At 46.7% G+C, this 25700-nt stretch overlaps 2 protein-coding genes across 11 annotated transcripts in view; one reads left to right on the top strand and one right to left on the bottom strand.

Annotated features, from left to right (window-relative positions):
* Positions 1–2327: 2327 nt before the first annotated feature.
* On the bottom strand, positions 2328–10180 carry LOC116943177 (uncharacterized). Its single transcript, XM_032955799.2, has 2 exons — positions 7467–10180; positions 2328–4162 (listed from the first exon to the last, which is right to left on the bottom strand). The coding sequence occupies exons 1-2, from the start codon at positions 7857–7859 to the stop codon at positions 3032–3034; spliced, it is 1524 nt and encodes a 507-aa protein (XP_032811690.1). The 5' UTR covers positions 7860–10180; the 3' UTR covers positions 2328–3031.
* Positions 10181–23826: 13646 nt separating this feature from the next.
* The window catches only part of FERMT2 (FERM domain containing kindlin 2), a 66186-nt gene continuing 64312 nt past the window's right edge, over positions 23827–25700 (top strand). For 7 of the 10 annotated variants that reach the window (XM_032955805.2, XM_032955806.2, XM_076067720.1 and 4 more), the window contains exon 1: positions 23827–24313. The gene's annotated coding sequence lies outside the window, so the exon portion shown is untranslated. The remainder of the gene's footprint in view (positions 24314–25700) is intronic. The other 3 variants (XM_032955807.2, XM_032955808.2, XM_032955810.2) reach the window with 3 other exon arrangements.

The following is a 25700-nucleotide window of genomic DNA, read 5'->3' as shown; positions in this document are numbered from 1 at the left end:
ATTTTTTTCGTGAAATTTATTATTCAATCGATTTTTTATATTTATGTTCTTCGTTATCATTTTTGGTTTTGCGGAGAGTGATGTAGGTGTATATTTCTTGTTATTTTCCGAGTTGAGTTGGAATGACTGACTGAAATATATCTCAATTTTTTTATTTAATTAGTGGGAGAAACCATGCCAATTCACGTACTATTATTTTACGCCTGTTTTTTTTAAGAACACCACTCGTGTAATCTTGATTTAAAGCTTTCGTGACTGCAGGAATTCATATTCTTTGGGCCTTTCGGTAAAGTCACGTAGATAGGTTCAAAGAAACTAACAAAAAAGCTCACAACACTCGTGATGTCATATTGTTCCCATGTGCCACACATCACGTCCACTCTGCACCTGCACTGACTATCTGGTGCAATCGACGTATCGGGTTCTAGTGTTAGGATACGGAGTGGGGAGTCTATCCAGCAGCGGATGTACAAAGGGCTGTGAATTGTAGTGCTAATACCGTTAATGGGATTGAATGGGGGACCGGTTGGTTTACGTTTGCAGGATTCAACACGTTTTAACTGGTGGGTATATAATGTGAGTATACATTTTGCAAGGCGATGAGTGATTTCATTTTTGGGGGGAAAAGTTCATACCAAATGTAGTAAAAAAAATAACTTAAAATGAAATGCGATTTTATTATTATAAAAGTGGTGGTTAAAAATAATAAGGATGAACTTTAAAATAAAGTTTGCAAGTTGTTGAGCAATTATACCAGAATCTACTCACATGAGCATAACCGTACTCTTTGGTTCTTTCGGTAAAGTCACGTAGGTGAAACATTAAAAAAAATCACGACGTTTCGATTGCAACACAAGCAATGAGCATAACTGTTTTAACCGTTTGCCAAAAAAAAACGTGAAAAAGTGTTCTCTCATGATCAATAATTCTGAAATTAATAGTAACTAGCTTATAGCCCGTCCAAGGACAGGTGTATTGCAGTAAATCTGACAAATCTTGACTTAAAGCTTTCGTGACTGCAGGAATTCATATTCTTTGGGTCTTTCGGTAAAGTCAGGTTGATAGGTTCAAAGAAAATAACAAAAAAAAGTACGACGTTTCGATCGCAACACCAGCAGTCTGCTTGTGTTGTGAGAAACTCGGAGGACAAGCCGAGCGCGCCCAGCATTGCCTCACTCCGACTAGCAGGCAGGAACATTGTGACTAGCAGGCAGGAACATTGTGACTAGCAGGCAGGAACATTGTGACTAGCAGGCAGGAACATTGTGACTAGCAGGCAGGAACATTGTGACTAGCAGGCAGGAACATTGTGACTCGCAGGCAGGAACATTGTCACTCGCAGGGAGGAACATTGTGACTAGCAGGCAGGAACATTGTGACTAGCAGGCGGGAACATTGTGACTAGCAGGCAGGAACATTGTCACTCGCAGGCAGGAACATTGTGACTAGCAGGCAGGAACATTGTGACTAGCAGGCGGGAACATTGTGACTAGCAGGCAGGAACATTGTCACTCGCAGGCAGGAACATTGTGACTAGCAGGCGGGAACATTGTGACTAGCAGGCAGGAACATTGTCACTCGCAGGCAGGAACATTGTGACTAGCAGGCAGGAACATTGTGACTAGCAGGCAGGAACATTGTGACTCGCAGGCAGGAACATTGTGACTAGCAGGCAGGAACATTGTGACTAGCAGGCAGGAACATTGTGACTCGCAGGCAGGAACATTGTGACTAGCAGGCAGGAACATTGTGACTAGCAGGCAGGAACATTGTGACTAGCAGGCAGGAACATTGTCACTCGCAGGCAGGAACATTGTGACTAGCAGGCAGGCCGTGCAGAGATAATAAAGAGACTCGAGTCAGAAGGAACAGTGCTGGATTGTTCATCGTTTATCGGGTAAATAATCGGGAACCTTTCGGGCGCGAAGTGTGTGTTGAGCGTCGTGATTGTGTGTTCGGTGTGGTGTACTTGCAATTTCACGTTGCTCGCTCCTCGATATTACTCGGGCAGGACAACCGCTGCCTTTGCCTGCGTGACTCCGCCGTAAATACACGCTTCGCTGCTTCTTCACCCTCCGTGTACGTCTTCTCCGAATGCACGTGTATTCTTCAGTCGTGAAAGGCCTCCCACCTCGCTCTGAATGCAACATCATTTGTCCGAGTACTCGTCTCTCTGTGCACAGTTGTCACTCGGGCCCGCATTGCCATACGCGTGGGCACTTTTGTGGTCTCCAGAGCTGGACTGCGTGCAAGCCAGCAGGGGGCAGTGCAGAACATTGAACTGAAAAAGCACAGAGCAATGAAGTGAATGCTGCCGTATGTTGATGTTAAATTCAGTCATCGAAAGACTTAAGCCTCCGTTGAGGAGCTTTATTGGTCAGAGTGTCATCAACACATTGGCACGTATCGATAAAAAAAACTCATATCTGAATAAACGTGATAATGTTGTCGGGGGATGGAGGGTTAAACACTAGACACGTGTGGAAAAAAGAGCTTCATAGCTCATTGGAATTATCTTGGATAAATAGAGATTCTGATTCTAAATATAATGACAATCGTTTTGGGCATAAAATGACCACGTGGCCCAATAATTGCGCTGTACTGTGCGCCTACTACGTCCACGTTCCCCACCTTGACGAATCCACACTGACCGGCGGAGTGAAGGATGCTCATTCAACTCCACACAGCGACTCATACAGCGTGGGGAGCCCCTCAAACAGCAGTGGATTTACAAGTACATCGAGACGTGATAACACACCGTGGAGAAAAACATGAATCTACGAAATAATTCACTGGGTGCTCAGCTAATATGAAAATTGATACAAACCCGTTCATTGTATATTATACTTCTACAGTAGTTGGACAATTCTACTTTTCGAAGACGTAACGCTAATAGGGGTACCAAAAGGCGAGGCTTACACTAAACAGCACTTTCACAGTTTCATACACTCCGTTGCGGCCATCTATGAAACTAAGAGGCGATCACCAAAACAGAAGCAGTGGACGTTTCACAGTGTTACCCTTTACCAAGTCACGGTTCTTTCGAGTTCTTCACGGACTGGAAGTCAAACTCACACTTCACGCCGCTGATGCTGTCCACGCTGGGCTGGCTGCTGACCTGCTGCTTGTGGCGAGACACCGGGCACGAGGCCTCGCAGCGGCTCGTGCCCGGCGTGGCCTCCTCTTCCAGCTCCCTTTGCTCGCAAGCCCCCGGCGCCTGCACGACGCCTCGCCTCGCGAACTCCGGTGCCGTGAAGCGACGGAGCAGCCGGGTGCCCAGCGCGTGCAAGGGAGACGCCCTCGCGTTGAGCAACGTGGCCGGGCTCTTACCCTTGCGTAGCGGCAGGAGCTTGTCGGCCGGTGCGGCCACCGCCAGCGGGCTACTACTGCAGGGTAGGCTGCTCCGCTTCTGGTAGTAGCAGTCGTTGAATCTCCGCACGCCGTCGTCCACCTGGCAGTTGCTGAATTGCAGCCGCAGCTGCCCGACGTTCTTGCTGGCCTTGAGCGACGATGCCTGCTCTCCGTGGAGAAGCACCTCCGGCAAGCTGCGGCGAGACCTGGAGGGTGGGTGGTCCTCTATCTGCGACCTCGCACCGAGCGGCTCCATCGCGGCCGGCGGCTTCGAGGCGTCTCCGGGAACAGCCACCGGGGGCAAGAAGCTACGGCGGTTGTCGTGTACCCTGGGGACGCTCTGGGACTCCGCTGCCTTCGGGACGGGTTCTCCGCACGAGCCGGTCGGCGTGTCGTCGCCGTCAAACTCCTCCTCGATGGAGTCCATCGAGTTCAGCCGCTGGCGCAAGATTGAGAGTCGCGACGCGGCACGGGGGTTTCCGCATCGAGCATCTGGTGATGATGATGTTGTTGTTGTTGGGCAATAATCTGCTGCTGATGATGATGTTGCTGATGTCTGCGGCGTAAAAAACGATGTTGACAGTGGTTCCTCCAAGACGTCTGGTAACGGAGCCCGGCAAGGGGTCCCGTAGCAGCGTGCCGGTCTCGCGACCTTGAAATGCGGCCCGTCGGCTGACAGCGCGGTTGTCCATCGCCCATCAGCAGGAGGCGGCGGTGCATCGACTTGTGTCGCGGGCTCCACGTGGCTTCTGGACCCACCGCATGCGGACAGCACCGCCACGCAGTCGTGGTGGCCCAGCCAGCGAGCCACCTGATGGGGCCGAGGGATGGGTGGATTCGTAAACGCAAAGGGCAATTCTCTCAGGAGTATTTACTTAAGTACTCGCTGAAGGCGACCGCCGTGCATGCATAACAGGTGTTACAGGCTTTCGTGGTGACGTGGTGGGCAGCAGAGGGCGGTGCAGCAAAAGCAATTGTTTTACAGTACACGTACCCGTGTGCTCCCACGTCTCTGTGGTTATGCCTCACCATCGCCCCGCACTGAGCCAGATTGGTGAAGTATAGTCACTTAACTCCCACGTGGGGAGGCCCTCCTCCCAAAGTGGGTTTACAGAGCGACGTCGAAGTATATTTGTTATGCTCGTTGTGCCGTGTATTGTATGAGTATCACAGGCATGTAACGATGCTTCCCCGCAAAAGATTCGATTAAACGTCACGAAGCATATAATCAACATGGTGTTTGAGAATCGATTATTTTATATCGGCTTTCAAACCGTCTCTTTTGTACTGTTCCTCGTTTGTACGGTTATTTTTGTTCCTTTAGTCCAATGGTTCTTAACCTGGGGGTGCGAGATGCCCTTTCTGGGGGTGCGAGACACGTTCAGATTGTTTTAGAAGGTGAATCATCGTAACACAAATTAAGTGCAACTAATTTGTTTCATCAAACCCATGTATGTATTAACATTATACTTTGTATTAGGATTGATAACCAAAGGGGGTGCAAGGCTGCAGTGACGTTTAAGAAGCACTGTTTTAGTCCAATGTCACACTGACAGCCCTTAATCAACACACTGCTGGATGAACGTCTTCACGCTGCTCAGTTCGGGTTAGTGAAGGGGTAGGTGAGAGTTTAAATATCACTCGCCACCGATGTTAGCCGTGGTCAGGGGCGGAGCCAGGATTTTGACTTTGGCGGGGTTGACTACAATATTCTGAGATATCCAGAGTAATGTTTTCCAATGGGCGCCACAAATGTATAAAACAAATTTGATTGGATTTGAACGCGGAGTTTATTAATAGGTCGGAGCCGCTGATGTGGCTAATAAGTTCGATAAGTTCGAAAGGCTGCCGCTCAAGCAGCCTGCAGGGCAGCACAAGGTGGCAGACAGCATTTTGCAGCAGCCGGATATCCGGCTATCCCGATTACCGACTTCCCAAAATTTCAGGGGGGGCTGAGCCCACCCAGCCCCCCCCCCACCAGCCCCCCCTGTGGCTCCGCCCCTGGCCGTGGTTGGGAATCAAAGTCATGTCGCCTGTGGTTCTCCTGCTTCTAGATGGAGTTTCCAGATGCAAGTATTCACGAATGAGCCATGAACTTATGTAATGAGCTCATGGACTTAAATGCTATATTATTTCATGGCGATGATGCATGCCGATTGCGCTTGTAGAAGAGGTTTTCAATTACAGTGAGGGAAAAAAGTATTTGATCCCCTGCTGATTTTGTACGTTTTCCCACTGACAAAGAAATGATCAGTCTATAATTTTAATGGTAGGTTTATTTGAACAGTGAGAGACAGAATAACAACAACAAAAATCCGGAAAAACGATGTAAAAAATGTTATAAATTGATTTGCATTTTAATGAGGGAAATAACAAATAAGTATTTGACCCCCTCTCAATCAGAAAGATTTCTGGCTCCCAGGTGTCTTTTATACAGGTAACGAGCTGAGATTAGGAGCACACTCTTAAAGGGAGTGCTCCTAATCTCAGCTTGTTACCTGTATAAAAGACACCTGTCCACAGAAGCAATCAATCAGATTCCAAATTCTCCACCATGGCCAAGACCAAAGAGCTCTCCAAGGATGTCAGGGACAAGATTGTAGACCTACACAAGGCTGGAATGGGCTACAAGACCATTGCCAAGCAGCTTGGTGAGAAGGTGACAACAGTTGGTGCGATTATTCGCAAATGGAAGAAACACAAAAGAACTGTCAATCTCCCTCGGCCTGGGGCTCCATGCAAGATCTCACCTCGTGGAGTTGCAATGATCATGAGAACGGTGAGGAATCAGCTAAGAAATACACGGGAGGATCCTGTCAATGATCTCAAGGCAGCTGGGACCATAGTCACCAAGAAAACAATTGGTAACACACTACGCCGTGAAGGACTGAAATCCTGCAGCACCCGCAAGGTCCCCTTGCTCAAGAAAGTACAAATACATGCCCGTCTGAAGTTTACCAATGAACATCTGCAAAATTCAGAGGACAACTGGGTGAAAGTGTTGTGGTCAGATGAGACTAAAATGGAGCTCTTTGGCATTAACTCAACTCGCCGTGTTTGGAGGAGGAGGAATGTTGCCTATGACCCCAAGAACACCATCCCCACCATCAAACATAGAGGTGAAAACATTATGCTTTGGGGGTGTTTTTCTGCTAAGGGGACAGGACAACTTCACCGCATCAAAGGGACGATGGACGGGGCTATGTACCGTCAAATCTTGAGTGAGAACCTCCTTCCCTCAGCCAGGGCATTGAAAATGGGTCGTGGATGGGTATTCCAGCATGACAATGACCCAAAACACACGGCCAAGGCAACAAAGGAGTGGCTCAAGAAGAAGCACATTAAGGTCCTGGAGTGGCCTAGCCAGTCTCCAGACATAAATCACATAGACAATCTGTAGAGGGAGCTGAAGGTTCGAGTTGCCAAACGTCAGCCTCGAAACCTTAATGACTTGGAGAAGATCTGCAAAGAGGAGTGGGACAAAATCCCTCCTGAGATGTGTGCAAACCTGGTGGCCAACTACAAGAAACGTCTGACCTCTGTGATTACCAACAAGGGTTTTGCCACCAAGTACTATGTCATGTTTTGCAGAGGGGTCAAATACTTATTTCCCTCATTTAAATGCAAATCAATTTATAACATTTTTGACATGCATTTTTCTGGATTTTTGTTGTTGTTATTCTGTCTCTCACTGTTCAAATAAACCTACCATTAAAATTATAGACTGATCATTTCTTTGTCAGTGGGCAAACGTACAAAATCAGCAGGGGATCAAATACTTTTTTCCCTCACTGTATGTTGATTCAGGCTGCCATCAGTTGTCCGGCGTTAATCAAAAACACGGTCGCTCACAAATGAAATGGAACAAAAGCTGAAAAATTCGAGAGAAAAAAGCTTAGAGAGAAGCATGCTTGGAATTGCTCCGAGAGACAGAAAGGGAAAAGCTTGATTACGGGCACAACCCAAATTTTTTCAGGCATCATCTTGGCTGAATGAACTTGGCCTGGGGCAGAACGCGCATCGCCAGAAGTGAGACAAAGACCCCCCGTGGAGGCTTTAACCGCGACACCGCTGCCCACGCACACCCGGTGCCCAGGCAACTCCCATCGCGTCACCTGCAGCGCCGAATGCCCATCGCGGTTGGGTCGGTGAACGTCGATTCCGCGACGGTCGAACGCGCGCACGAGGCTCCTCAGCACCCCCGCGTTGCCGGCCGCCGCTGCCTGCACCAAGGCGCTGTCGCCCCAGCGGTCCTCGAGCGCCGGGTCGGCTCCTCGCCGCAGCAGCAGCTCCACGAGGGCGGCGCTGGCCGCGGCGTCCGGCAGCAGGGCGGCGAGCATGAGCGGCGTGTGGCCCTCGGGACCGCGCGCGTTCACGGGCCGCCCGTCGAGGGCGTCCAGGACGAAGCGCGCAGCGCGCACCTGGCCCCGACGCGTGGCGTCCGCGAGCGCACGGGCGCCCGACGCCTCGTCCGACGGGACGGCTGCCCGCCACGGTCGTCGCTTCATGCTCCTTTCGGTCGGTGCAGCGAGGAGTGTGTGGTGGTTGTTGTGGTTGTTGTTGTTGTCGTGGTTGTTGTTGTGGTTGTTGAGCGGTTAGAGCGCTGCTCTGCGAACCCGGCGGGCGACCCGAGTTTGATTGCCGCTCACGGCCAACGGCGGTGACGATTATCCGAACCGGTCATCGGCCTCCCCGATGGTCGATTCAGCCTCAAATGTGTACCTGGTGCGGTGTCTAAACATCACCACTGAGAAGACAAAGACGGCCGGGCGTGGTGTTGGCCACCAACCCCCTCGTGTGCCGTGCCGGCCTTCATAGGTGCTCGCTAACAGCACTTGCCCCTACAGTCTGTTACACGTCTTTGTCCTTGGTGTTGCTTCCACTGATGATGGTGATGAGACTTGTGGTAGGTTTATGAAGGCGACTTGTGTACTAAAGTCGGCTGATGATGATTATTCTGCTGTGGGAGTCGATCGTTGAATACGATTGCGCTGAATCTATGAGTGGTGCTGGTAGTTAATATTGCTTCGACTGACTGATGATGATAATGATGGCGATATTAGTAGGATAGTCTCTTGGGAAGAGTTGTGTACAGATACTGTATTGATAGAATTCAATTGATAATTATGACGAGTCCATTATTATTATTAGAAGGCAAGTGGTAGACTGGTTATATAGGCCATCAAGTGGAGTATAATCTATTCGTTTTTTTAGAGTTGTGCCTTATAATTCATTTTAGATTGTAGTGTTCAAATTTTTATAATCAATTCACAATAGTAGAAGAGTAGTATTCATCGTCTTCAGCTGATGATTGTTATTGGTCGTGCACTCGTAGCAGACATACGCTAGTACTAAAGTAATCGGAGGCTAATTATTGAGAGTGGTGTGTCAGGCTAGCATAAGTAGTGTAGCGATGTGCACTTACTGCTAATTTGTATTTTTTATTAAATTATTATGAAATGACCATTAGTTGAATACCGGTAGTATTAGTCCACATTCGCAATGCTACTCATACGGCAAGACTGCTAATTGTAATTATATTATCAGGATATTATTCATCTGCTGCTCATTCGTTTTTTTCTGCTGTGGCTGATAATTCCAAAGACTGTTCTTATTGAACTACTGTCAGCACTATTAGAGTATTAGCTAATTCGGCAATTTGTATGAATGACGCTACATAGATTGAAACATATAAAACTATGATTTTTAAAATGAGAATTCAACTACAATAATTGCCCGTCTGTTGTAATTGCTAACGCCAACGTATATTCTTATGCCGATCGTTCTTAGATTACGATTTCTGTTATTAATATTCCACTGCTGCTAATCTGCTATTGTTTGTGATTACAATAATATTTCATCCTATTTATTTTGTAGACTATCATCAATTATTTGCACGTCTTAAACTAATTGTGTGTTCAAACACTTCTGTTGATTTCGTACAGAGATTGCCGGTTACAACAATTGTAGTCGTTGTGGTTGTGGAGGTGTTGTTAGGTATCTTGCTGTTGCCCTGTCGTTCCACTCTACAAAATCGTGCATTATTGTTTTTGTCTTCTCTTGCCGAGTTGCTTACCAATTAATCTTACCCTGCAACTGACTGCAAAACGTCATTCATGTCTGGATAATTGTCTGTGATCATTCTGCACCCTCGCTAATTCTTGCACCTGTGCCAACTATATCCTTCAAATTACTCGTTATAGCTGCATGGACTTAATACATTCTGCCTTACGATTAAAATAATATATATATCGTATTGTTTAAAAAAAAACATCACCACCACATTGGTGGTGGTGATGTTTTTTCACTGCCTTGTAAAAACGTTTCGGGGCAAGGGCCCTTAAATGTTCGTATACGTATTTCGTCGATTATCTTGATTTGAAGCTTTCGTGACTGCAGGAATCCATACTCTTTGGTTCTTTCGGTAAAGTCACGTAGGTAGAAATAAAATTAAATCAAACAAAAAGCTTTCCTGACCGCATAGACGCGCGTTCGCGAGCCCAATCAATGGAGAAGCAGCCGTGTTGGTCGAGACGCGTCTCCCGCTGTGTGGAGGGAGCCGTGTTCACTCGCCGTGGCTGCTCTGTGCTCTCTCGAGGCGCTTTATATTCTCGTGCCACCCACAGGAGGTACCGTATTGCCCGGATCAAAAGACGCATCCCACCCCGCCACCTCTACCCTGCTGTATCTTAACGTTAACAAGGTTGGGCGTGCGGCTATTTCTCACGTTGTCTCCCTTCGCCTGCTCCGCAGGAGGTTCGTGGGCTTCGTTGCCGACTCTGACGATGCCTGTTGTATGTTTGGAGTTCGCGTGTTCTCTCTCTCTCTCTCCCCGTGGTTGCGTGGATTTTATTTCCGTGTGCTCCGAATTAGCCCCCCACATTTAGAAACATGCGTTTGTATTCATCGGTTGCGACTACACATCCCCACGTGTGATGGTGGTGATATCAGCCACTTCGATGCGCTACCACGCGTGGCCAGATAGCCTCTGAAAAAGAGCTTATAGCCCAGTGGGTTTTTACCTTGTAGAATACAATTGTTTAGTGTGTGTGTGAGAGAATCGATTTGTATAACTTTATTGATGCCGGTCACAAGTTTAGGATGCATCTTACTTTCGGGAGCGTCTTATAATCCATAGAATACGGCAATAGCGCAGAAGCACTTGACGGCCAACGCACATACACTACAGAGACATAAGATCCCCTGTCGACACTTGTAAGACTGTCAGGACCAGTGCTTATTAGCGAGCATGTATTAAGGCTGACACGCCCGGCCGCCTTTGCCTCTCCAGTCTCGGTGTTTTTATACACGGCGCCAGGGACTCGTGTAAGGCTGAGCCGACCTAGGAGAGGCCCAGAACTGGTTTACGTATTCACCACTGTTTTTGGTTATAAGGGGGATTGGAACTCGGCTGGCCGAGTTCATAGGGGAGCGTGCTCACCACACGCACACCGCACACCGCACACACACGTATACACAAATGCATAGGCAGTTTGTTTATTGGCTCCTGAATTGTAATGTCAAACATTTCCTTGGCGTTATTACTGAAATGTTAATTCCCCTGTGATTTTAGATAATCGCAGTTGTAATTTGCATGCCAAGAACATGTTTTTTGGCGAGATACTCCACAACCAACGTGTATTGAGTACAAATGCAATATACATAAATATTATAGCTATTTGTCATATTACTCCATCTTCACGATCATTTAAGACAATAAACTCGGCTCAGAGTAGTTATTCTTTGTAACAGGCAACCTTGTCAAAAACTCGCGGTGTTTGGGGAAAAAAATCCCGGTTTTTTCCAAAAGTATTGAATTCCATAGAGAAAGTCCTTGTCCAGTGTAGCACCTCAGATCGTGATATATAATAATATATCCAAGTTGAAATCAATGTCAAAAGTCAGCTCTTGTTTCTTTACACTTGGCAGGTATTTGATAAAGTTTTAAATAATTTTGAGGGTTTTTTTCCCTCTCTCTCCATGATTGTACTATCGGCGTCACGCGTCCCGAGACAAAGAATCAGTTTGGATGTCTCGTAGAGACATGCAACCCCATTCGTGCGAGAGAACGGCCCACGGCAGCGAGCACCACGGAGCGACATCTGAGAGCCCTTCAAAATGACCTCTGTCTGCACACTAGGGGGCAGCACTCTCACACTCGCCCTTCGACCGAGAGTTGGGCTCGTAGCATGGCAGTCGAACTCATTCTCGTTTTAATCTTCAGACCTGGAACGTCTCCGAATTAAGTGCCGAACTAAATTTATTGTAATCGGGTTATTGTTGTGTTCAGCCACTGGTGACCGGGCTAAGATCATAAACTGACAACACTTGAAAACCCAGTTTAGCAACACAGCTGCCTGGATTCGAACCAAGGTTCTCACTGGTGCCAGCTCAGCGTTCTCTCCGAAGAGCCACCTGGTCTGCGATTATTATTGTTTAAAGACAAGGGTGCACCTTCAAGCCATAATTACATATCACGAAGATCGTCCCTAAATCTTGTCCCAAAATAATGCATGCAACAAGCCACATGATACTCGTTCACGTTAAATTTAAATCGTACTCCAGTACTATAAACATCATCTATGCCTCGAGTTTCCTGGCTGGCTGCTGGCTGGGCTCCTGTCCACCTCAACAATAATTCAATTGTTAGTGGCAACGAGCAGTTGCTACTGAAACTTACTGGACATCTGTGAGAAAGAGCTGTTGAAGCAGAGGAATAAGTTTGGAAGACTCATAATAAATAGCGACACCGAAAGAGTGACAAATAGGGAATACTGATACGGTTCATTTAAAATTGCTGTAAATGTGAAATGTGTGCTCGTATTCATGTCGTTATTTTTCCAGAATAGTTTCTTTTTTAAACCCTAGAGAATACTGTAAACACACAAAAAATACTCACAACAACGTATTATCTTGCCATTTGATTACGTTAAAAACGCGGATTAATTAGAGATGCCCCCGAGCACGGAAGGATTGTGAGAAGAGATGACAACTGCAACGGTCTCTTGTTTTCCATTGCAGAGCCACGGGTTCTCCTCTACCAGTACATTTGGATAATTTGTTTTATTTAAAGCCCTTTGGTAATCCACTACCGGGCTAAGACCTCCTCCATGTTAATCTTGGCGGTTGTTTGGCCATGCTTCGCCACGCTGGTCAATGCGGTGAAGGCGGGAGGAGGGCAATTGGGATCAGTACAGGTTCAGATATCACTGACCACTGATGTTAACCGTGGCCGTGAATCGAAATTAATTAATTGATGTATTTTGTATCTTAACAAAAGCAATAGCCCATTGATACAACACAGTTTCTACAATTTTGATCTAAAGCTTTCATGACTGCAGTGATTCATACTCTTGGTTCTTTCGGTAAAGTCACGTTGAAGGGAAAAAATAAAATAATAAAAAATATATAAAACAATAAAATTCTCACGACGTTTCGACTGCAACACAAACAGTCATCATCAGGTGTGAAAACCAACGGCAAGAACATTTGAAAGAAGTGGCGGTCTGTAATAATTTATTTATGTTTAAACGTTAGCACCACGGATAGCGATTTGACAGTTTGTTTGGATGGACGAGTCCATCTATGTTCAGAAAAGAGGAGGGGGGAGACGAAAAATTAATGTATGCTGTCTGAAAGCCACCGTAAGCGTGAACAATCAATTAAGACCCGAAATGGTTTATCAAATCCTTCCAATGATTGCTAAGCCAGAATCCATCTTCTCGGTTGAAATTGTCTCTGTGTTTGTATATGTGGATAGCTTCATGAACGAATCTCTCATGGTAGCCAGATGGCTTGCAAATAACCTCTGTCTTGGAGAAGTCAATGTCATGTGAGCCTACTGAATTATAACAGTGATCTGCCACGGCCGAGGTGTTGGTCCTACCGTGATTAAGGTCTGCTTTGTGTTCACGAGACATGTCGTTTGGTTTCTCCAATGTAACTACTACCACAGAGGCAACTTAGTTTGTAGACACCAGGGTACTGTATGTCCGGAATCACATCTTTTACAGACGGAACCAGATCACGGATTTTATGTAATGTGTTTATACACAAGATCCAGGTCCGTTTCAACACATTACATAAAATCCGTGATCTGGTTCCGTCTGTAAAATATGTGATTCCGGACATACAGTACCCTGGTGTCTACAACCTAAGTTGCCTCTGTGGTAGTAGTTACATTGGAGAAACCAAACGACATGTCTCGGACCGCATTCGTGAACACAAAGCAGACCTTGAACACGGTAGGACCAACACCTCGGCCGTGGCAGATCACTGTTATAATTCAGTAGGCTCACATGACATTGACTTCTCCAAGACAGAGGTTCTTTGCAAGCCATCTGGCTACCATGAGAGATTCGTTCATGAGGCTATCCACATATACAAACACAGAGACAATTTCAACCGAGAAGATGGATTCTGGCTTAGCAATGATTGAAAGGATTTGATAAACCATTTCGGGTCTTAATTGATTGTTCACGCTTACGGTGGCTTTCAGACAGCATACATTAATTTTTCGTCTCCCCCCTCCTCTTTTCCGAACATATATGGACTCGTCCTTCTAAATAAACTGTCAAATCGCTATCCGTGGTTCTAACGTTTAAAAATAAATAAATACAAACCGCCACTTCTTTCAAATGTTCTTGCCGTTGGTTTTCACACCTGATGATGACTGTTTGTGTTGCAGTCGAAACGTCGTGAGAATTGTATTGTTTTATATATTTTATTATCTTATTGTTTCCCTTCAACGTGACTTTACCGAAAGAACCAAGAGTATATATACAGTTTTTACATGTATTTTTTTGTGAATAAAACGAACATAACGGCAGAACAATAATTAACATGCACGACTTCAGTGAGTATTTAAATAGATCAGCCAACGCAAAAACAGAATAAGTCAAGGCATCGTCTGCAAGGCATCGGTCTGCTTTGAGTTAGCGCCGTCTCCTGCACTGCGGCGATGAATCGAAGTAGCGGTGGGTGTGGGGTTGGATGATTTAAGATAAACGTCGCCTATATTTAATGAGATCTCACCAAGGGAAGGCTGCAATCACCCTGTCGCCGCCGACGCTACATATCCGGTCGGTGTGGGCGGGCACGGCACGGCCGCAATGATTGACAATCCGACCGAAGCTCCTTTTGTATGTAACAATGGTACAGCGCGGGTTGTCGCGGGGCTGCTTACGATACAGTTGACTGCACCCCCCGTTGCACTTTGAAGCCAAACATGTCGCCGTGTTGTAAGAAGAATTCATTGGATGGCCCCCTTGGAGTCAATTCTGACAATTCCACGTCGAAATTTTGATTTAAAGCTTTCGTGACTGCAGGGATTCATATTATTGGTTCTTTCGGTAAAGTCACGTAGAAGGGAAAAAAATAAAAAATAAATTTATATTTTATTATTTTATTGCTTCCCTTCTACGTGACTTTACCGAAAGAACCAAGAATATGAATTCCACGTCTCTTTGCGGAAAGGAATTGGGCAACCGACTAATCCACACTCGGGGCACGAGATCCAGACTGATGAGCGTGGCGAAGTATGGTCCAACAACCCTCATGACCGACGGGGCATGCAGAGGCCAGTAGTGAATTGAATTATTATTACAGTACCGCATTAGTATTATTATCGGGATGTATTTTTAAACATTCGCTCTTTATAAATGACAGTAAACGGTTCCTATATTTTGTATACTCAGTATTAACGTTCAATAGAAAACTCGGACTTCTAGCCGTATCGACAACCAAAATAACAAGAAGAGCCACTTTTCGTTCGAATTCGGTCAACCCCTCCCGTAATGTTTCAAGGGCCGCAATGCACGTGGTAAATGCGAGACGGTGGGTCCTTCATAAATAACGTCACAAGTCCTTAAAGAGCTACAGGTTGCCGACCCCTGATATAGGCAACAAAATAAAACCTTTGAAGCTTGGGCGTACCAACTTTAGCTTAAATATCAAGCGAAACATGAAATCAGCATCGGTTGTAATTAATTCTATTAGCCACAGGCTGCATCAAGGATATATCCCCTCCCCCACTCCCACCTTTACCGCATGCTGCACCTCAAGTGTTGCATAGACACAAATATTAATTAGCTCTCGCCAATCGCAACCGGTCTCAGGCACCGGTCGCCGGGCGAGTTCGTGCATTCATCGTCGTGTTTGGTGAGAATGACAAAGGCAGGGACCCCAAGGATTAGGCCGACTCGAGTGTTGGGGGGGGGAAGAGATCTTTCTCGTGCTCGGCCTCGCTGATAACGCTCGCGGGTGTACAGAGCGACCCGCATAATGAAGACACCCACACACACACATAGCGTTTTGCCCAGCGCGCACGTGCAATGCACGCAGCACATGAATAATGACAGTTCATACGTACAGCATCGCGCGTGAACACGGTGTGCATGGCCAGCTCATCTTCAACAACAACAACATCATCATCATCGTCGTAATTATCATCATCTACAGCTGAGTTGGTCTATATGTTAAATAATGTACATTAAATGATCTTAAACGTCATATTGTTTAAAGTAAGGTTTATTTTAAAAATAACTGAATATGCAAAGGGAAACAATGTTAGGGGTAAATTCAGTGGGGGGTTTACAATAAATCAGGACTACACTGTGCACATGGGATGTAGCTGTGGTTTCATAGGTGAGCACACTGGTTTGCAATTTAGAGAGACCGCCAGTTATATACTATCTGCCAGCATGGCAGTGAAAACAATTGTCAAGTACCTTGAATCATCCCCGCCTCTGTCCACCGAGTACTATAAATGGGTACCACGACAGTTAGTCGACCTGCGGTTAAAGTGTGGGGACTACCACCTCTTCCAAGACATCTGGCCTGCCAGGAAGAGTCGGTAAAATAACCCTCGAGCGGAGACTCTTCCGGCGCGAACAAGACTTTGCAGGGCTGCACCTTTATCCTCTTGTACAGCAGCAGCATGGATACGCGGTGTGGCCAGATATGGCGATGCTGAGTGATGGGTACCCCCTCGGTGCGCATGGATTTTCTCCAGGCACTTTGATTTTCTTCCACCAGTCAAGCACACAATCGAATTGGCCACAGATCTCATCGTAGCAGGAACCTCCTGACAAAGATCAAAGCGTCTTTGCGACTCAGTGTTTCTCGCCTGAGTCAAACGTTTTCATTATGTTAAACTTGTAATAAACATGATCGCGTCACAATATAATCCACGGAGGGGGTTGGGGGGGGGGGGGGTCTGGATGAAGACTTCGCTGTGCTTGAAAACTCTTCGCCTGAGGTTCCGTTTAACCGCAGAACATGACAAACTTCCGACGTGCACACCACTGATGAATGCCAAGTCCCGTTGATCCGTCACGAGGAACACACCATGGCCTCTTGTATTGTTTTGTCTTCACCTATCGCTCATGGCGCTCCTGGCGGCGATGATTATTACGGTGGAAACACGCGTGTCACGCGATAATAGCTGGATGACTTGAGCATGCAGCGCAAGCGTGTTGGGAATATGCCTGAGGACTAACCCTCCGTACAATTAGGTCTTTTAATTACAATTTTTAATTGCGATGATTCATATTGCACAAACGTTAGCCCCCGCCATGGTGCCTATGAGCGCCTGTGATCCACCACTGTGGAGGCGAGGGTTGATGGATCGCACAAACGTTGCGAGACCTCGTTGCCATGGCTGTCGAGGTTCACTGCACCTATAATCGGACTTGCCAAGGAAAATTCTGTGCCGCAAATGTGACCTCAAACTTTTCTACTTTATCTGTATGGGATAGGGTGTTGCCCCCCCTCTCCCCCCTCCTATGCGTGGGGTATCTCTGGGTGATGTAGTCTCCTCCCACGTTAATGGAGATGGCCAAAGCATATCTATGTAGGGCCACAGAGCTTGGGCCAATTGTTGACGCCGGTTCTGGCCGCCTTCCCGATTGCCTGTGGTTTCACGCGCCTCTGAATCTACGGAAACATGTGCAGCGAGTTAAACATTTGAAACTTTAACTTTTGTTTTTTTTTATTTAACGAGTTTCACTGACGCAGTGTCTGCAGTCCGAGAAATTCGCAATATTGTAAGGAGCCCTGCACATTCCCTCATTGTACTAAGTAGCATTGCCACATCAGCCTTGCGTATCGCTGTTGATTAGACAATAAACACACGCATGCTTCTTCGCGTATCCTTCAAAATACCCAGCGTTTAATGATGAAAGGGTGAGGTTGAGAACACATAATGTTCAGAGAGCAGTCCATTTATCTTCGTTGTTGCGACGTAACGTACCTGGGTCATGCAGATGGCAATGAGCCTGGTAAATGCCATCAAAGCCTTCAGCACCTGCGGCTGCTGGACAGCGACTTAATTAAAGAGCTCGCCTTTTGACACTAATTGCATCTCGGTGAACTTACCCGTGTGGAATCAGATTACACGCCAACATAGCCATTTAAAATCCTGCTACAGGTCAAATTCAGCCCTTAGCGCTCATGTTTCATCTATTTTTAGTTTAATCCATCCATTGCACTATTGTTGTTATCATTGGTATTGTGCTATTTGGAGTCAAGCCCATGACACGAATACGTTTTCTATTCGGAGTTTTTATGTAGGAAGGTCTCTAAAGCATGATGTCATAGAACTAATTCTAATTTCACATCCATAAGTCGTTTTTTTCCACAATAGACGATTCATATATTAAACGTCTTACAAAGAATGTTTGTCGCATGGTAATTATACATTGTAATGCTCAAAATTGCTTTTAATAAACCAAATTAAACGTTTTTCTTGCAGTCATTGGAACTGCTTTTTGTGTTTATTGTCCCCCCCACTGCCCCACCTCCGTTTAGCACGGTTGACTATGTACGGTGCGAAAGAAGGTCAACATACACACATACCCATTATCAACACGCTACATTTAAGACGCCAGTACCCAAATCCGAACTCTGGGTCTCAGCAATGCCGACTCATTGCTCTGAAACGTCGTTAGCCCCATGAACCATCTGGCCACCACCTCTCACAATGGAAACGTGTTTAAGTACAGTACACATGTTACGACCATTACATATGTTGGACGTTCATGATAACAAGTAATGTTATATCAGTGTGGCATAGATGTCTCTAAACCTGAATAATGAATACGATGTTTGGGTTCCAGTTAAAAGTTATACATTTTAAACGTCCCCTGTTGAATGGAACTGCTATATTATCATAATGGTTGCAATACTGAAACGCAGCATACACAATGTGACCGAAGTAAAACGCGTTTAATCAGTGCCTACTGCTATCTATGACACGTGAATTTAATACGGAGACTGATTGATGTAATCATCCCACAGAATAAAAACGGGTGCAAATAGAAAAGGAGCAACACATGAAACAACTCAAATGAGCGACATATCAACTGTTAAGAAGAATGAGGCTTGTAAAGAACACATCCAAAAGAGCAAGACACAAAACAATAATTACAACTAATTTTTTAAAAAGTTTACCAGGTAAAACCCCACTGAGTCATATAGTTTTTTTTTTCAGAAGCGACCTGACCACGAATGATAGATAGCTCAACGAAGTGGCTTATCATCTGGAAATGTATAGCAGCCAACTACTCTAAACGCACGCTTCTGAATGTAGAGGGAAAAACCGGAGGACCCGGAGAAAAATCCACGCGACCAGGAGGAGAACATGCAAACTCCAAATATACAGACGTCAGGGTCGGGATCGAACCCACACCGACCTTCTGAATATCAGTCGAGTTATTCAATATCTCGCCGCAGCGGCGCTAGATGACCCATCGACGAGACTGGTTACACAATGACAGCCAAAGGAGGGAACTCACCCGCAAGTGTGATCGCCGTGGAGATGGAGCGATAAGATCAGCTCAAGCGCAGGAGTGAGATGGATTGTGGCATCCAGCAGTGAAAAGATAAGCAACGGCCGCGCATGATGATGACAACACTATGTAACACAATTTCTGTTCCTGGGTAGTGTTATTTCGTAATTGCTTATGCCTAAAAAGTATAGAAAAATGCTATTATTCCCCACAAACTTTGCTTTTGTGACCAATACAGTAATATTTAGAAATGTACCTATTTTCAATGAGAAAATGGGCGAATTTGTGTATTTTCGTTCACATAAAGTCAGAACAAAACAACATATGAATACAAATTTACATGTATTTATACTAAAGAAATACAAACATTACTACAAAAGATTTAGAAGTGAGTAGTTTTTCGACATTTACGATTATACTGTAAATCACTTTCACAAATCAGCCCCCAAATGTAGTCTCCCATCATGTTCTCGTTATACTGTCCTTGCAATGGCGTTCAAAGTCCAGTATATCAAGGATATGGACTTTGAGGGACATCCTACAGCCCATTGTGTTGTAGTTCTTCACCACAGTCTCAACCAGCTCCACATAGTTTTCGACCTTGTGATTGCCCAGGAAGCCACGAACTACTGCGACAAAGCTGTTCCAAGCCGCTTTCTCCTTACTAGTGGGCTTCTTGGGGAATTCATTGCAAACCAGGATCTTCTTTATCTGTGGTCAGACGAAGACACCTCAAACATCTTAGCAGATGCTTCCACAGAGTACTTTGTCGCTCTTGTCTTGATAAATTGGCTGCAGACATAGCAACATGAGTCTGCCGGATGCTTGCAGCCTCTTGATGCCATCTCAGAAAAATGCAGATATGTATCCACTTAGGCAGCTGGAACTAAACTGAACTGGTGTGCCTAAGGCCCTTGTATTTATACTACTATTTATATTACTGGAAAGTTCTAGAATGTTCTAGAAGTTACTCCAAGTTTACCCAGCACTGAATCCATCTGGAATGTTCGGGAAAATAGGTAAATTTCTAAATATCACTGTCCTGGTCACAAAAGCAAAGTCTGTGGGGAATAATATCCATTGTCTGTACTTTCGAGGCAATTCGGAAATAACACTACCCAGGAACAAGACAAATTGGTATACGTTATTATTCTGATCCTGATGTGAAATTCACCAAATCAACCACGTGGCGGCAATGTTCTCTATCTTTAGTGACGTTAAAACCCATAAGCAAACTATCGCGATTTGCACGTTAGGGGGCAGCCTTGCATCATTAATGCGAGCGGATGAAATAAGTTTTAGTAAAGTGATATGCTGCAGGTAACAACGTTGTTTTTATTGACCCAGGAAAGCCTCACGAGTCTCAAAACGCCTTTTTCATGATGCTGTTGCACTGGGATGTTTGGCCAATGCCATTAATACGTTTTTGGAATGTAAGAGGTAATCATAATATGTCACCCAAGCAATCCCAGGTGTATGATCCAGGGGGTAAACGTACAACATTTTTGCACAGATGCATTTTGTAGTTTATTGCTGCACTGTCCATCTCCTGGTCACCTAGCAATGACTAATTGTCCCAGGGCAGACTCTCATACAAGTGCTGAACTCACCCGGCCCAAGCCCTGCGGAGCTTACAAGTATCAGACGGGATGGGGCGCGTTCAGGGTTGGTTTGATCGTGGGTGAAAAATAAATAAGCACTTCGGGGATCCTGCGGACGGCACGTCATCGGATTCCGCAACTGTGGGGGAGACAAATGTCTTTATTACGCTTTCAACGAAGATGAATGGTCTAATGCATTCTCTCCGCCCGTCTGTCTATAAACAAGAATTCTCGAAAAGATTATCCAATAGCAATACAACGTCAAAAGGAAACCGACCAAATTCATCCAAGGGTACTTAAACTAAACGTATTATTTTATTTTACCAGGTAAAGTCTACTGTGCATTAAAGCTTTTTTTCAGAAGCGACTTGGCTATTACAAATGATAGCTCAGCGAAGTGGCTCATCGGGAGGAAATGTGTAGCAGCCAAATACTCTAAACGCGTGTTGATTCTAAATGTGGAAGGAAAAACCGGAGGTGCCGGAGGAAAAACCACGCGACCACGGGGAGAGAGACACGCAGACTCCAAATATACAGCCAGCGTCAGGGTCGGGGTCGGGATCGAACCCACGACCTCTTGCATACCAGGCGAGGTGGCTAACATCTCGGCATCTTGGTGAGACGTTAACTACCTCGAACTGAGCGCCTAGCGCGAAAGCTACCATTATTATTCTGAACGAATCGACTACTTTCTGCAGGGCAAAACTCATGCTGGAACGCATTCAAGAAAACCATGCATATGCACGTTTTTTCTCCCTTTGTTTGTTTCCCGAGTTAACAACTTCATGGCATGCGCACGTAGTGTGGACGGGCGATGTGTAAATGCTTGACTGAGTTAATCCAGGTTTGACGAGCGGTAATACTGCATAGGCGAGGCGAGGAAGACGTGGGAATGTTAACACATCCAGGGTGAATGTATAGCAAATATCATGCCAAATCATAACTCCGAGACATATAATGAAAACAATTGTAAACACTGTATACCAACGCATATGACTTCCAGAGACGATCGTACATTCTAAAGATGTTCAAGAAAGCCTCGAAAGTCGAAAATTGGCAACAATATAAAAATCGTAAAACCAACATTTTTACAACGTGGGCCACTCAAAACTACGCTTTTTTTCCTATTTGAACAGGCTCAGACTGAAGTTTTACATTGCTCTCATTCTCGTGTTGTGATACGCGACCTCCATCAGTGAATCCAGAGTCATTTGCTCCCCGTGGAGTGCGAGGCTCAAGTCAGTATGAAGGTAGCGATATTCCACCCCCCCCACCGTCTCCCCAATCGGTGAGCAGCACATCCATGGAAAAATCTATTGGAGTACTTAGGGGGGACCCTTACGCACGTGAGTTCACTGTTTCCACGAAGCGTTCCAAATGCTTGAGCGGTGTCAGTCGTGGACGTGAGCTGTAAGAACACAAACACGGGAGACACGGAGATCTCCTCCACCCACTCGTTTCCCTTCGCTCACCAGACCGCACTCCCTCATCCTCACCCAGAACTACAGGAGATCATCGGTTCATTGTCTGACAGACTGTTGGGGCAAGCGTTGTTAGCAAGCACCTATTAAGGGCGGCACGGCGCGCGCAACGGTGGGTGGCGTCGTCAGCAGACTCGGCACCCACGCCAGAACGCCTTTGTCTCCCCCCCCCGTGCCAATGTATGGAGACATCACGCCTCTCGCCTCCTCGTTTACGACTGAGACGACAACCTGGGGGAAGCTCAAGGATGAGCCACGACCACCACTCGCCATTAATGGTCTCCGTGGGCCGAAAGTTCGACTGAAGTCACCGTGCTTTGTACCGCAGTGCACTCACCGCCGCACCGCTCCCCACGTGCCACAGGCATTGTGCGTTCATACCCAGCGCTTCGAGAGGCTACATACGACCTTAATTTGGCTTTGTACCCAATTACAATTTGTTGTTGTTGTAATTTCCTTAACATCAGGCGTATTTTGTTTTAACTCAAGAGGCCAGGGCGAGTGTCGTTTGCAAGAGTAAAGTTGGTCTCCAAAATGACAAAAAAAAACAGAGAAACATAAACGCCAAGTAGAGCAACGAAGTAGAGCAACCGGATACCAAAATAAAACACCGTGTCACACGGGGAATGGAAAATAGAGCAAAAAATATTGCAACGTTATAAATCAAAGCTTAATATCACATTAACTGCAGCGCAACACTGAATGTGAAATTCCGACATTCGTTGCTAATCTGGGATATAACTGAGTCCATCTGGTCGTTTCGCAGTGTGCACCCGAACACGTGCAGCAGATACAAAAACAAAGATCCCCCGTGTAGCCTACACACACAGTTGGGGCAAGTGCTGCTTGCCAGCAGTGCGCACGAGGGGGCGGTATGGTCAGAGCCACACCCGGCCACCTTTGTCTTCCGAGTGGATGATGGCTTCACACCGCACCAGATACTCATTTAAGACTGAGTCAACCTAGGGGGTGGAGACGCAACATCGGTTCAGACATTCCTCACTCGCGTTGGTCGTAGCCGGAAAGCGATCTCGGGTCTCTAGGGACGTGGCGCAGTGCGCTGACCACTGCACCACCGCTCCTCAATTTCACAAAACAAGGACAAAGATGATCACCTTAGAGCCTTTAACAAACTATTGGCGCCAAGTGCTGTTAGCGAGCACCTATGAAGGCCGGCACGGCATGCAGGGGTTGAGTTTCCAACACCACGCCCGATCCGCCTTTGTCTCCCAGTACCGATGTTTACACAGCGCACCGTGCACTAATTTAAGGCCGAGTCGACCTAGGGGTGGCACAGAACTGGTTCTGCTATTCGCCGCTGTTATTGGTCGTGAGCGGGAATCGAACTCAAGGCGCCGGGGTTCATAGCGCAGTGCGCTAACCACCGCGCCACCGCATTCAATAAAACTCACACACACACCACGCGCACCACCCCCATCCACACAACAGCTCCTGACGTTCGCGTGTGTGAATTCATTTGCCCCACTCCTCCAATCACCCCCAGGGAGCCAGCGAGCCGGGGCTGCAGAGAGCGAGCGAGAGAGAGAGACACTCCCACGCTGATCCCCCTCCCTCCACGACTGCTGGCCCGTGAGTGTGCGCGGTGGGGTTAATGCGCGCGCGCGTGTGTGAGTGAGTGGGTGAGTCGGGGGAGGTGGCCGAGGCTGTCTCTGTGTGTGTAGCTCGTATGACCAACAGCATTGGCGGTCCCCCACTCCCCTACCCCTTTTTTTTTTACCCGAGCGTAGCACACAAGGCACACACCACCGCCGCAACTAAAACCACCTCCCCTCGCCTCCAACCCAACCCTCTTTGTGTGCGTGTGTGGAAGAGAGAAGAGGAGGGGAGGAGCGCCTACACTCCCGACTGTACCCGCAGTTTAGCGGAACGGGAGCAAACGCAGCGGAGAGAGAAAGAGAGAGAGGAGGAGGAGACGCAAGCAAAGTCATCATCATCATCAGTGCCATTTCGCTCTCTGCTCCTCCAACAGCACAGGCGCATTCCGCCCGAGACGGATACGCAGCAGCAGTTGGGACGGGAACGGCCGTGCGGTGAAAGTTGAAGTCAATTTTGTGTTCTTCGAAGCCCTCCGGTGAGTTTTGTTTTAGCCACTTTTGGTGAGCGAATTACATTTTTGGGTGGATATGATTAGCCAAAACATGTGTGTGTGTGATGAATCTTGCGGTCTTACGAACCCCAGTTAAATAAAAACAAGTATTGAGCTGCGAAGCCATTGTATGGTTGTGTCATCTCAAAAAGTTACTTCGCGAGTTGTGGCGTTCACTTTACGCGGAGTTAAATGGACAAGTGCCCCGTTCGGAGTCGATAGCAATTGTTGCGTGCGGGTGCTTGGCGGATTGGATTGGCGCCTGGAACTGTTTCTTTTTTCTTCCTTTCGGCGTAACATCACTGTTGTGCCCTGCAAAGAGGTGCGCCTCGATTGTGATGCTTCTCAGCTCCCGAGGGTGGCTTTTTCGATCCGCCGTGATGATGATGATGATGTTTGCTGGTGGCTTTGACGCACAACGGCAGGGCCGAGGCCCCTGCAGCCATTTCGTGAAGTGCAGGGTTTGTGTGTGTGTGTTTGGAGCAGACAGCGAGCGAAAGAAGAGCCGAGTGGAGTTGCGATGTTTTCGGACGGCAAGGAAATAATTGAACGCGGTTGATAAAATAATATTTGCACAAGGCTCTCACCCTCCCCCCATCGCACGTTTATCTTTGTGTGAATAGGTGTGTGTGTGTGTTTCTCTTGGGGTGGTGCACGGTTTGCACGTGCTTTCGGAATAATCCAGCGGCTGCTTTCGCTGCATGTGTCTTTCCCAAACGTTGGGACGCACCAAGGAGTGGGTTGCCTCGAACGTAGCCACGTGTACACATTCTGGCCCAAGCACATGCCCGGCAGAGGAAGGATGTGCGGGGTGGGGGGGATTAAACGCCCATTGTGGCATAAAAGTCGAGCTTGCCAAAAACCTTCTACCTAATTAACTGAACACAAAAAACTCCGTTTGCAAGAAGGGGGAGGTTGGTTGGGGGGGGGTGCTACTTCGATTTGTGTAGGTGAATTGTGAATAGCAGGATGGTTTCTTGGTATTCTCTACTTTTGAGTACACGTGCATACATAGATAACACACGTGCGTGAGTGATTGCGTGTGTGGTTGATTTAGTTTGGTCAGGAACAAGGTGGTGCTGTACTCAAAACATCCTTTGAGCAACAACGTTTGACCCACGGTGGTTTCGGAGTTTTAGCGGCAGTCGTTTTCCCACGGATAAATCGCGTTCCGAGCGAAGCATGTTAATGTGGTGTGTGTGTGGTTGTTAACCCGTAGCCCTGCTGGGGTTTTTTTTCGAATTTGTAAAAGATTCGCGAATTAACGCATTGATTTGGCTGGCAAGTCTGAGTGCTCATTATTACGTGTATATTTTTTTTAAGTTTGTCCTTCCCCCGCACCTCCGATAAGCACGGTTGGCTACGTACGATA

This window comes from Petromyzon marinus, chromosome 17, assembly GCF_048934315.1.
Source record: "Petromyzon marinus isolate PM22_M1 ecotype Great Lakes invasive population chromosome 17, UKy_Petmar_22M1.pri1.0, whole genome shotgun sequence".
Taxonomy (NCBI): Eukaryota; Metazoa; Chordata; class Hyperoartia; order Petromyzontiformes; family Petromyzontidae; genus Petromyzon; species Petromyzon marinus.
The sequence above is the reverse complement of the archived record's forward strand: the minus strand, read 5'-3'. Positions and strand labels throughout refer to the sequence as shown.